General features: G+C 38.9%; 1 protein-coding gene across 8 annotated transcripts in view; it reads right to left on the reverse strand.

The window, feature by feature from the left end:
* Positions 1-13,252, reverse strand: part of LOC127650627 (NACHT, LRR and PYD domains-containing protein 3-like) — a 710,662-nt gene that overhangs the window by 488,534 nt on the left and 208,876 nt on the right. Inside the window, exons 7-8 of one of the 8 annotated variants that reach the window (XM_052136170.1) lie at positions 696-869; positions 427-597 (exon numbers count right to left, since the gene is read on the reverse strand). The exons of the other annotated variants lie outside the window; for them this stretch is intronic. Coding sequence (XP_051992130.1) covers positions 427-597; positions 696-869 — 345 coding nt within the window. The remainder of the gene's footprint in view (positions 1-426; positions 598-695; positions 870-13,252) is intronic. 8 annotated transcript variants of the gene reach the window in all.

Below are 13,252 nucleotides of genomic sequence, written 5' to 3' on the forward strand. Positions count from 1 at the left end.
CATTCATGGTTGCTGGACTACTGTATGTACTGTTATTTCCTTATTCCTAATATATTAACAATTTCTTCACTTTCATCAATAAATTACTAAAATTACTAAAATGTGATTAAACAAAAATCTGAAGAAACTGCTATCTACCATTTAAAATACAATATTATTATTTTGTTTTGTGTGAAATTGAATAAATATAGTGCCAAATAAGAGTTTATTATTATAATTTTTAGCAGTTTTATGTTTGTTACTATAATACATTTTGTGATCTGTCAGCCTTGTATCGGTCTATTGGCCACCTTGCTCTCTGGATATCGGTATCGGCCATTAAAAAACCCATATCGGTCGACCACTAGTACAAAATAACCACAGCTATGAACCACAATATATTCATATTGTATAATCCAATGTACTAATGAATCAGCAAACACAAACCTCAGTATTTCCAGTGTACAGTGAGGACTCTTCAGTGCATCAGAGAGCAGCTTCACTCCTGAATTCTGCAGGTCATTGTTACTCAGGTCCAGTTCTCTCAGGGATTTTGATGATTGTAGAACCAAAGACAAACTTTCACAGCACAGACCAGTGAATCTACAAGCTGCAAATCTAAAGTGAATGCTCCATAGTTTGATATGAAGTGTTGTGACAGTCATTGAGTCATTTATTGTTTCAATATCTGATTGTTTCAAATGAAAATCACTGACCTCAGTATTTCCAGTGTACAGTGAGGACTTGTCAGTGCATCAGAGAGCAGCTTCACTCCTGAATCCTGCAGGTCATTGTTACTCAGGTCGAGTTCTCTCAGACTTGAGGAGTTTGAACTGAGAACTGAGGCCAGTACTGAGCAACTTTCCTCTGTCAGATTGCAGCCCTTCAGACTGAGAGAAAAGACAAGATAACAGTGTGTTAATCTATAAGTTTTAGTGAAGGCTTCTCAGCACAGCTGTTGGGTACAAAGAAAAAAAAATATTGCCACTATGTTTGATTGCTCATAGGCCTTTGCACATTTTTGAAGTACTTCTACTGTCAAGACCCGGTCTGGACTGGCCTACTTGTTTTGTTCTGAAGTTCTGTCTCTTTTGGTCCTTGTGTGCATTTGTTTTGAGCACATGTCTTTGTTTGTGTTTGTGTCAGCCATGTGCTCTCCTTACTCTGCCTCCACATTACACCTTGCCACACCTCCTCATCTGATCCTTGTTGTGTTGATTGTCATCACTTGTTCCTCATGTGCTCTCCCTCTACATACTGTGCTTTCAACCCTCTTGTGTCTGTTAGATCGTTTTGTGAGTTTAGTTAGTCAGTCATTCCTAGTCTGTTTCTCCAGTTGGTGTCTTGTTTATTTTCTTAGTTTCAAATTGGTTCTATTAATTTTACTGTGAGTTTTTGGTTTGCATTTTTTTTTTTTTTTTTTCATAAAAACTCTGTTTAGCATCCCAGCACTTGGGTCCAAATTCCTGCAAAATATCCTGACATCTAAGAATGTTTGTCCCGAAAACATATTTGAACTTCCCCAACACAAATCTAATGTATGATGGAAGTGAATTTAGGTCAATTAAGCAGTTTAGAAGAGTTATATATTAACAGCAAGATACTTGTAGCTACCTTAAACTGTTTATCACCAAGATATAGCCTATGTGTTCATTGTTATGTTAATATCTTAATTTGTGAAAATCCGGATGAATCCTGTTTAACGATTAATTCTAATGAAAGAACATTAAACATACAAGATTTATACATAAGCCTCTGAAATCAATCTCCGAAAAAAAAAAATTCTCAGGTGCAAAAATCACAAATAATTCCACAAAGTGACATCAGCCTAGTCACGGGAGGAGTTGAAAACGGAGCCATCAAGCCAGACACATTCTGTTTCACGATGTGTGCTGAACCCACATTAGTCACGGAAGGTCCCACGATGATTGCTTTGTTTATTACAGATGAAGTCGATATCAGAACTCAGGATTTAAATTTACATATAAAAACCGAAAACATTACTGATCTGAAAAGGTTAAGTTCTTCTCAATACAGCGCCTTCTGTGTGTACAAGAGAAAGTCCAATAAAAGTCAAATTATTTTGATACCAATAAAGGAGTCCATATTTTTTGTAATTTTGAATTGTTTTTATGAACAAACATGATATTACTATGATAAACATATAATATGAGATAAATAACGTGCTGTTATAAAAACATGAATTAGCAAGAGTTTATTGGAACTGGAGTTGTCATAATAAACACCCTGGTAATGGCATACCACTATACTACTCTTATTTCTGCCACACACTGACATAGCTGAAGTAGTAAAAGTATGTGTCATTTGATATTCATACCATCCCATGAAACACACGCTACCGTTGTCATCTGTGATTCTGGCCAATCACAAATATGTTGTGACATCATCAGAGCTCTTGCAGCCACTCTGGAAAAGCTGCATACACAATCCGTTCCACCTGCAAGATTCGTTCTACGCATGCGCGTAATTACGTAGTAGAAAACGTCACGGTTTTCCTACACTATCGGTACCATGCATGCGATGAAATACTTGACGGCCAGGCGGCACAACTTGCGGCATATTTGTGTAACGTCAGTTGTATTGTGTTTAACATTTCACAGCGGGTCTATTTTGATGCTTTTAAATGTAGCTTACGCTATGCATTACGATGTGTTTACGTGGTTGCCAATCCAAAATAATAAAGGAGTTGTGAGTTGTTACATGAACATACATGATCAGTTTCCTCCATACTCTCCTTTGCGATTCATTGCTGTATGGTATTAGGCTTAATTTACCGTGTTTTGGTCTGAGGTCAGTAGTATTGTCAAAGACGGTTTGTGTCGTTTTTTATAATTAAAAGCTGCTAGTATTAGTTAACTTTTAAGTTGAGTAATTTTGTATTAGTATGGGTCTATATAGGCTAATATCTATATAATCTAAATGATGAAAATAATCCCTTCAATGTTGTTTACAGAAGACTATAAGGAACATAATATGCATTTCTGCCTAGACTATCTGCACTTACATGAAGAAAGAACTACAAACAAGTCTGGGGAAACGTTATAGAGTATTTCAAACTGACAATGGAAATGACTCGAAAGAAGCATGTGTACACACAGAAGTGACATGAGACCAGCGGTGAACGGTAGTGAAGTACACTTTTTGAGTATCTTTATTTAAGAGTAAAAAATTATCTCTCTCACACACGCACACACAAACACACGCAGAGTGTGGGGTGCACAGTCACCCAGATACACTCACACTAACAAAATGTATATGGGTGACTGTGCACCCCAACTCCAGCATTTACTCTCAGGTTGAGGGTGTCTTTGCAAATAATCATGAAGGTTTCCATGTCCTGGATGTTTTCAAAAATGAACGTTAAAGGCTCTATGGCATAGCACTTCATTGACTCCTTCAGCACCCTCCATGCTTTCATTTGGTCATCATGATCCATCAACATGGATGTATATGGATGTATATGAAATGCTTTGTTTGAAATGACAATAAACCCACTTGACTTGAACTGTTTGTTACGATCTTCTATTTTTGAATATATCACGTGACGTAACATGTTGTATAAATCTATATAATATATCAGTTTCAAGTTTTTACATTCCATTTGCGTGGAACAGATCGTGCAGTGTCGTAAATCAAAATCAGCTAGTGATGTGTCGTTCATGAACGATTCGTTCATTTTGAACGAATCTTTAATATGACTCGGGACTACCGAGTTGTCTCAGAGAGTGATTCGTTCATTTTGTGTTGACCGCGCATGCGCGCAACATCGCATAAGGTACATGAAGTCATAAATGATTAGTTCATCTTTCGCGAGTCTTCGGGTTCGGCCGGGTCCGAGTCTTTCGTTCTTCCTGTCAGTCCCATAGAGACTATGCTGTCAGTACCGGAAAGAGAAATGATTAGTTCATCTCTTCGGTTTCGAGTTCTTCAAGTCAGACTCACAAACCCATAGCACTATGCATTTTGCATATTGTGATTTAAGTTATATGGTTACTCTGTGGCTTTATAGTGTCCTTTTCATTCTTATTTATTTTTTATTTATTTTTATTTAATTCCTTTTTGGATAGTTATCCAATTTTTTTTAAAGCATTGTTGGCAAAAAATAAACAAACAATAAACATCCAGTCAATATAGTGTGTACAGTGTTGTAATAAGCTATGTTACAAAGGTGTAGGTTTCATAGGTTTATTAAATAACTGCATATTTAAGTTATATACTGTGACTTTTCACAAAACAACTCGTAGACTTTTTAGGTGATTTTTATGGACTAAAAAACATAGTGAATGGAAAAATGCATGAATACTACATTCTACATTACTACATTCAATGTTATAGAAAAGAATCTTCATGACAGAAATTCACAAATACATATGAAAAAAGATACAATTTGAGACCAGAAACGTAACATGTAACTGTAAAAGTAAAAATCAAATAAAAAACTAACTACAACATGTTTGTAAGAATGATGTGAATTATGAACTAGGTTAAGTATTTAATAGGGCTGTCACGTGACAAAAGAACGAAGGACTCAGACTCGAAAGATGAACTAATCATTTCTGTCTCTGCATAGTGCTGTGCTATGGGTTTGTGAGTCTGACTTGAAGAACGAACGACTCGAACCGAAGAGACGAACTAATCATTTCTCTTTCCGGTACTGACAGCATAGTCTCTATGGGACTGACAGGAAGAACGAAAGACTCGGACCCGGCCGAACCCAAACCCGAAGACTCGAGAGTCGAGACTTGAACTAATCATTTATCTTTCCGGATCCGGACCGGTATGCTGCATGTGCATGCAGTCAGTGAGTGCATTGGCTGCTGTGTCACACCACACGGCCCACACACAGACACTGACGAGTCGACATCGACAACTAAGTATTTTTAAAGTTTTGAAGTTCGAACCCGATGACACAAGAGGCGGAGAATAAGGAGGTGAGGTGAACTAACTGCAATAGCTTAAACTTAAGACCCAATTAATAAATTAACATTTCGGTTTCTTATAAATTGGCTTTGGCTGCATTACCCTATAGTTTATTTTTATTTATTTATTTCAAATTGAATCAACATTTTCGTAAGTAGACTACTTGATGTTTTGGGCTATTTAACATGACATTTAATTATATTCTGCTGAAATGAACGAAATGACTCGAAAAAAGATTCGTTCATTTTGCTGAACGAGACTCAAAGATCCGAGTCAGTAAAATGATCCGAACTTCCCACCACTAAAATCAGCGTCGCAAAACAGAATGATCATTTGCGCATGTGCGTTTTCTACTGCGTCTACTATGCATGCGTAGAACGAATCGTGCAGGTGGAACGGATCGTGTACCGACATCCTGTGCCAGCCGGCTGCTCTTGAATCGCTCACAAGGTACTTTAATGGCATACATCACGGTGACGCGGCACTGACGCCATCTCAAGTCACACAACATTTCTAAACATGGCACTGCTTCAAGTCAAACCCTGAACGTATCACACAGCGCTGCATGAAGTCAAACACCTATTGATTACACATAGATGAAAACATTACCTGCAGATGATAACACAATATTTACCAACAAATTATCTTTTCAATTAAATACAGTCAGTTACATTCGGTGTGATCATTGACTCATACCAACAAATGAAACGTTCTACACTCCATGTACAATCTTCTAATTTAATAATAATGTCACCTCAGTAAATCAGTCAACAAAGATAAACACTTGACATAAAGCCGTCAAAACTAATAATTAATTACCAATCTAAATAAATGTTGATGCATATTTATATATTACAGTATAACATAATGTAATATAGTTTTTAGTCAAATCCATTAAAGGATTATTAAAACAGACAGAAAAAAACTGTGTAAAATAAACATAGCAGGAATAAAGGAAGTTACAATATGACAAATAAATTACTAAAGTAAAAACAATCACATCCTTAAAATAATAGTAATAATTATTTAGTATTTTATTATTAATAATAAACTTGACTGGGTCCCCCAATAATAATTCAGTATTGTATAATATTTAACTGGGTTTCCCCTTCTGTTGCTCACTTCGACGTAGTGTCGAAGAAGCGACACTAGCGGTCTCTCTTGAGCGCCAAATATGCCTCTGATGCATGAAAAAAGGCCAATGAGAAGTTGGCAGACAGTATTTGCATACCCTGCCCCCGGACATACGGGTATAAAGGCGAGGAAATACTATGAGTTCATTCAAAAATTTTCTTCGCAGCCTACGGTCCTGTTGCAATCAGCTGTGAGTTACACACCTGTTCCAGTTCCTCTGACTGAAGCAGCAGGATGAATTCTGAAGTGTTTCGGGCAATATTATCTGCTCATATTCAGCCAAATGCTTCAGAACTCATTGGAAGGCGCTTCACAGTACAGATGGACAATGACCCGAAGCATACTGCGAAAGCAACCAAAGAGTTTTTTAAGGGAAAGAAGTGGAATGTTATCTGTCCCATTACTTTTGGTCTCTTAAAAAGTGGGAGGCACATATACAAACTGTTGTAATTCCTACACCGTTCACCTGATTTGGATGTAAATACCCTCAAATTAAAGCTGAAAGTCTGCAGTTCGTTTCATTTCAAATCCATTGTGGTGGTGTATAGAGCCAAAAAGATTAGAATTGTGTCGATGTCCCAATATTTATGGACCTGACTGTACTTAGTTTAATAATTTTAAACCATGATTTTAACTATACAGAAGTAATATTTACATCACATTCATAATGTTAGCCAGAGGGGAACTGGCCCACACAGTGAGTCTGGTTTCTCCCAAGGTTGTTTTTCTCCATTAATCTACATCTTATGGAGTTTTGTGTTCCTTGCCACATTCGCCTACAGCTTGCTCACTGGGGTTATTAATACAGTTATTATTTAATTATTTTTAAACACGATTAAGAATCGTATTTTATCTAAATTACACAATGATGATTCATCAACTTTATAGACATTACAGTTATATTGTCTGTTAATGCTGATCTTCTGTAAAGCTGCTTTGAAACGATGTGTGTTGTGAAAGGCGCTATACAAATAAAATTGACTTGACTTGACTTCAGGTCAACTGGGACAAGAGCAAGCTCACCCCGGTTCAGAGCATCTTTTTTCTTGGCGTGGAGTTAGACTCTGTCTCAATGTCAGCACGACTCACCAACGAGCGTGCTCAGTCAGTGTTGAAATGCCTCACCTCCTTCAGGCTGGGCGCAGCGGTTCCTTGAAAACTTTTCCAGAGGCTTCTGGGGCATATGGCATCCCTCCACGGCGGTCGCGGCGCTGGGGTTGATGCATATGAGACCGCTTCAGCACTGGCTTCAGACCAGAGTCCTGAGACGAGCACGCACCATGTGATAGTCATCCCCGCCTGCCGCCGAACACTCAAACCCTGGACAGACCTCTGGTTTCTTCGGGCAGGAGTACCCTTGCAGCAGGTGTCCCAAAGCGTCCTAGTCATGACCGACACCTCCAAATTGGGTTGGGATGAAATTATTGTTCAAACCACTAGATGGCAGTGTTCACCAGTGGTGTGGGTGTGGTCACCTGTTAATTTAGCTTGTTATTTAAACTTCCCATGGGTTGTATCAGCACAGGTGGCGGGAACAAATGGTTCTTACCATAGAGCAACATAAAGCAATGTGTGACACAATGTAAGGTATATATATATATATATATATATATATATATATATATATATATATATATATATATATATATATATATATTTCATTAAAAAGACAGCAAAGGAGTTGAAATGAATATAGATGTGTGGACATTGTTTATTACGAACTATGCTTAAAGAACATCTTACCACCTGGCCCTGGCTTATAGGAAAAAGCCACCACAAAAATAAGAACCATCCCGGACAAAAGAAAGAACTTTTTCAGACTAAGAGGATATAGTTTGGAATAGAGTCTCCTTGTGCAATGGAATGGAAGGAGGAATTCTGTGAATGGAAAGGCTTCGGCTTCCGCATATGGCAGAGTGAGTAACTACTGTTGGAGTGTGGATCGCTTACCTGATTTGTTGCAGAGTCTTTCCATCTTGAAACAGTGTTAGTTCTTTCAACTTGAGAATACGGAGAAGTCTCCGAAGCCTTACGAAACGCCGGTGAGTGAATCTCTCTTGTTTGAGCGATATTATTGAATTATGAGATGATGATGATGATACAGGATGACGTTTGAATCGCAGCCTGAGTTCGAATGTTTATGTTGCTACTATCAACAATGCTTTTGGCTTGCAGCATTTTGTTGTGTTGAAATGGATCTCACTCTCAGTATTATTTTCTTCGCTTTGTGGCTTGCTTATTGAACACACTTTTAAAGGAAATGTGCTAATGTGCGCAATGAGTGTTATTGGAAAAATGAATGATGATGAAATCACGAGTACAAAGAACGATGCCGAAGATGTTGAAAGTAGTTCAGTGCCATGCTGTTATTGAAAGAAACGGTGCTGTTGAAACGGAGAAAAGAGTAAGGAAAATTACTGACAAAGGTGTTTCATTGTCTATTGAGACTCTGCAAAGGCAATGCAAATCAAAGTTCACTCAAGCAAATAAAGTTAAACAAAGGGTCAATGATCTTCTTTCTGGAAAAGTGACAAAAGAAACCGTTTCTGATGTGCAAAAATATTTCAGGAGTTTTGAAACACTGTGCAAAGTTACCATTGAAACTCATAATTCATGTCTGGAAATGCCAATGCTTCAAACGGAGTATAAACAGCAACAAAGGTGGATTGTTGGCAAAATGAAAGAAAATAATGAGTTTATCACCGATGTCAAACAATGGTTATCAGATGCTGGAGTTTTATATGATGATGGATTTATATATAAGTCCTGATGACAGTGTATCCAATGCTTCAAAGAAAGGATCATGCTTTAAAACCCACTCCTCATCTGGTTCATCGAAGGCTACAAGCACTGCATCTGCTCGTCTCAAAGCTAAAGCAGAAAAGGTAGCCCTTTTGCAATCTGTAGCTGCATTAAAGAAATTGCATGTTCTTGAGGCCAAAGAGGAAGATCTCCAAAGACAAAAGGAGAAACTGCGGAGAGAAAAGGAACAATTACAAATGGAATCAAAATTAGCTGCGGCTAGTGCAAAGTTGTCTGTGCTGGAATCAAGTGAAGGAAGTATTGAAGGAATGAGTGAGGAAGAGGATCCAATGAATGCATATTATGTGAAGCATGTAAAATCATGTACATCAAATAAATGCTCTAACCCAAAGGTGTCTTTACAACAAAGAGATGTAAGTTTTCAACGTGACAATTTGATTGTACGTCCAAAGGAGAGATTAAGCATGCAAACTCAAGTACCAGCTTCAAGGCACTGTAAACTTGCATTTGAAAAGCAGCCAAATTTAGGTCCCTACGGATCTGAAGATAACATTCATACACATCATTTGTTAAATCCTCAAATTACCACTCACATTTCTACTCAGAGTCCTATTTGTATGATGTTGTACAGCAGCAAAACAACAATACTGCTCAACTGCTTCAACAGCAAGCTCTGGTTTCTCTTCCACCTCGAAGGATATTGGAGTTTGATGGAGATCCATTGCAGTATGGCTCTTTTATTAGAGCTTTTGAACAAGCCAAGAGAGTTAGTCCGTAGTTGTCACAATATGAGAGCTGATCAAGGATATTTTGGTAGTGAAATTAAAGTAACAGCAGCATATATGGAGAAGGTCATGAGCTGGCCTATGATAAAGTTTGAAGACGTTGATGCTTTTTCAATATTTCTGAGAAGCTGTTATAATGTAACATATGGACGAAATGAATGTTCCATCTAACCTTCGACTTATTGCGATGAAGCTGCCTTACAGATTTCGAGAAAAGTGAAGAGCTGTTGCCTGTGAGCTACAGGAGCGTCGCGGCAAAAGGGCCATGTTTTCTGATTTGGTCATGTTTATTGGGCATCAGGTAAAGATTCTTTCTGATCCATTGTTTGGAGATCTACACAGTGGACAGGTATCATCTTTATTTCATGTCAAAGCTAAGCCTAAATCTACCAGTAAAGGACTTGCAACTGTTGCAGCTGTTCATACTGTTTCAGAGTTGTGTCCATCTGAAGTACAAAATACCTGTTTTAGTCCTGCTCAACCAAAAGACAACAGTAAAATGTGTATTGTCTGTAAAAGCTGCCATTCATTGGAAAGGTGTTCTTGTCTAAAGAACATGACACACAGAGAAAAACTGAGCATATTATAAGAAAATGGATCCTGTTTTGGGTGCTTGAAGATTGTACATGTAAGTAAAGGTTCACATAGAAACCAAAAGCAAACCATCACATTACCCGTAATGTAAAATGCTCTAGCTACTTTGCAGGTTTGTGGTCAAGAAATCGTGAATATCAGCAAAAGTATACTTCTGTTCTGTCTGAAGTTATTGATAAGGGATATGCAGAGGTAGTACCACCTCACCAGTTGAAACAAGAAGATGGTAAGGTTTGGTACATACCAAACCACAGTGTATATCATCCAAAAAAGAAAACTCTAAGAGTAGTGTTTGATTGTGGTGCAGTTTTTAAGGGAACTTCTCTGAATGGTCAGCTGCTGCAGGGTCCCTTTCTTACGAGGTTCAGACAGGAGCCTGTTGCTTTGATAGCTGATATAAAAGCCATGTTTCATCAGGTAAAGGTTTCTCAGAAACATGTGGCGTTTTTTGTGGTATCCTAGTGGTGATGTTTCACAGAATGCTATGGAATATAGGATTAAAGTTCATCTTTTTGGAGCAGTGTCATCTCCCAGCTGTGCTAACTATGCATTGAGGAGGATTGTACAAGACCATCAAGAACAGTTTGATCCTTTTAAATACTATTCTTCAGAACTTTTATATGGATGACTGTTTAACATCTTTGCCTACAGAAGCTGAAGCACTTCATAACAATCTTATTGCTTTCTTGTGCCAAGGGAGGATTTCAATTGTCAAAATGGATGAGTAAGTCGCATCATTATGGCCAGAATTCCAGAGGAACATAGATCAAAGGTAATAAAAGAGCTTCATTTGGATAAAGATGATCTACCCATGGAAAGAGTACTTGGTCTGCACTGGTGCACTGAAAGGGATAAATTCACCTTTAGGTTATCCATAATGGAGCATCCTCACACAAGACGTGTCATGTTGTCTTTGGTTAGTTCCGTCTATGACCCCTTGGTGATTCTTTCACCATTCACTCTGCCTGTAAATCAGGTGCTCCAAGAAATGTGCAAGTGCAAAGTTGGCTGGGATGACAAGATTCCACAGGTCTTCTCTCAGCGATGGACAAGATGGCTGGCTAACTTGCATTGTATAGCAGAACTGAAAGTAGACCGGTGTGTAAAGCCCAAGGACTTTGGACCATCTGAACATGCTCAGCTCCACCACTTCTCTGATGCCAGCGAGTGTGGCTATGGGACAGTGTCATACTTGAGGTTGGTGAATAGTGGAAAAAGGACTGCAGTTGCATTTATGTTAGGTAAATCAAGAGTTGTTCCATTAAAACAGATGACAATCCCAAGGTTGGAACTTACGGCTGCTGTTCTCGCTGTACGAGTAGATAGAATTCTAAAAAGGGAGTTGCAGATTAATTTGGACTGATCTGTGTTCTGGACAGACAGCATGACTGTACTAAGATATATTCAGAATGAAACCAAGCAAATAGAGTTGCTGTCATAAGAGACTCAACAGATGTTGTGCAATGGAGGCACATAAAGTCACGTTTGAATCCAGTTGATGAGGCATCTAGGGGTCTTTGTGCTGAGGAAGTTTTAGCATGTAAGAGATGGCATAACAGACCTGATTTTCTTTTAAAGGACAAAGATGAATGGCCCAAGTCCAACATAAATCAGTTGTCAATACCTCCAGATGACCCAGAAGTAAAAGTGGAATGCACTGCACATGCCTTTGCCTGTCAGGTTTTAAAGTCTCCTACCAGTCAGTTTCTAAGATTTTTTTCTGATTTTGCGAGACTTAAAACCTCTGTAGCATGGATTCTCAAGGTCAAGGAGATGCTTGTGCAGCTTGTGAAACAGAGGAGGGCTTTACAAGTCTACTTGTGCAAAAGATGTTCCAGACACTGAAGCAAATAGATTTCATGCAACAAGAAAGATGAAGGCCAAATTGGATGTCAAATCATTGACTGCTGATGATCTCATGAGAGCAGAAACCGCTATTATTCAGTATTATCAACAAGAGAGATTTTCTGATGAGATCATTGCATTGAAAGCAGGAGCAACTGTCAAGAAAAAAGTGACATCTTTAGACTTGATCCAGTGTTGGAAAATGGTGTTTTGAGAGTAGCAGGGAGACTTGCTAAGGCTGCCATGCCTGAGGAAGAAAGATGTCCAATTATATTGTCTAAGGACCTGGCTATTTCTCAACTGATCTTGAAGCATGTACATCAGCAACTGGGCCATGCAGAAAGAAATTACAGTACATGTTGTCATTTCTCCGTAAGCGTTATTGGATAACTAGCGCTAATTCTGCTTGTCGGAAAATAATCTCTGATTGCGTCATATGTCGTCGTCTTCAAGGAAAGGTTGGAGAGCAAATAATGTCTGACTTGCCAGCAGAGAGAGTTTTACCTGATTTACCACTTTTCACAAATGTTGGTGTTGACTACTTTGGACTCATTGAAATCAAGAGAGGTCGAGGAACAGTTAAATGCTATGGGGTAATTTTTACCTGCATGGCAAGCAGGGCTGTACATCTTGAGATGGCTTATACTTTAAATACAGACTCCCATACAAAGACAATCATGGCTCCTTTTTATGTATTTGTTGATTAATTGTGAATTTACATTATTACAATTATGGGGCCGGTGTGTAGGAGTCAAATTAATTTATTGTTCAAACCACTAGATGGCAGTGTTCATCAGTGGTGTGACTCGCCCGTCGTCTCCTCCTTTGGAGCCAGCACCGACTCAGGTCGCTGCGCGCCACTCATATCCCTGGCAACCTCAATGTGGTAGCGGACACGCTGTCACGACAACGCTTGCCTGGCGGAGAGTGGAGGCTCCACCCCAAGGCAATACAGCTGATTTGGAATCGATTCGGCAAGGCTGTGTTTTCCTACCGAGAGTCCTCCTGCCCACTCTGGTATGCCTGAACAGAGGCTCCCCTCGGGGCAGACGCACTGGCACACAGCTGGCCCTCGGGGCTGCACAAGTACGCATTTCCCCCAGTGAGCCTTCTTGCACATGGCAAGTCTCTGGGTAAGCATGACTTAGTCATTAGGTTCCTAAGAGGCGTACGAAGGTTAAATCCCTCCTGGCCATGCCTGTTCCTCCCTA

Source organism: Xyrauchen texanus, chromosome 10 (genome assembly GCF_025860055.1).
Source record: "Xyrauchen texanus isolate HMW12.3.18 chromosome 10, RBS_HiC_50CHRs, whole genome shotgun sequence".
NCBI lineage: Eukaryota > Metazoa > Chordata > Actinopteri > Cypriniformes > Catostomidae > Xyrauchen > Xyrauchen texanus.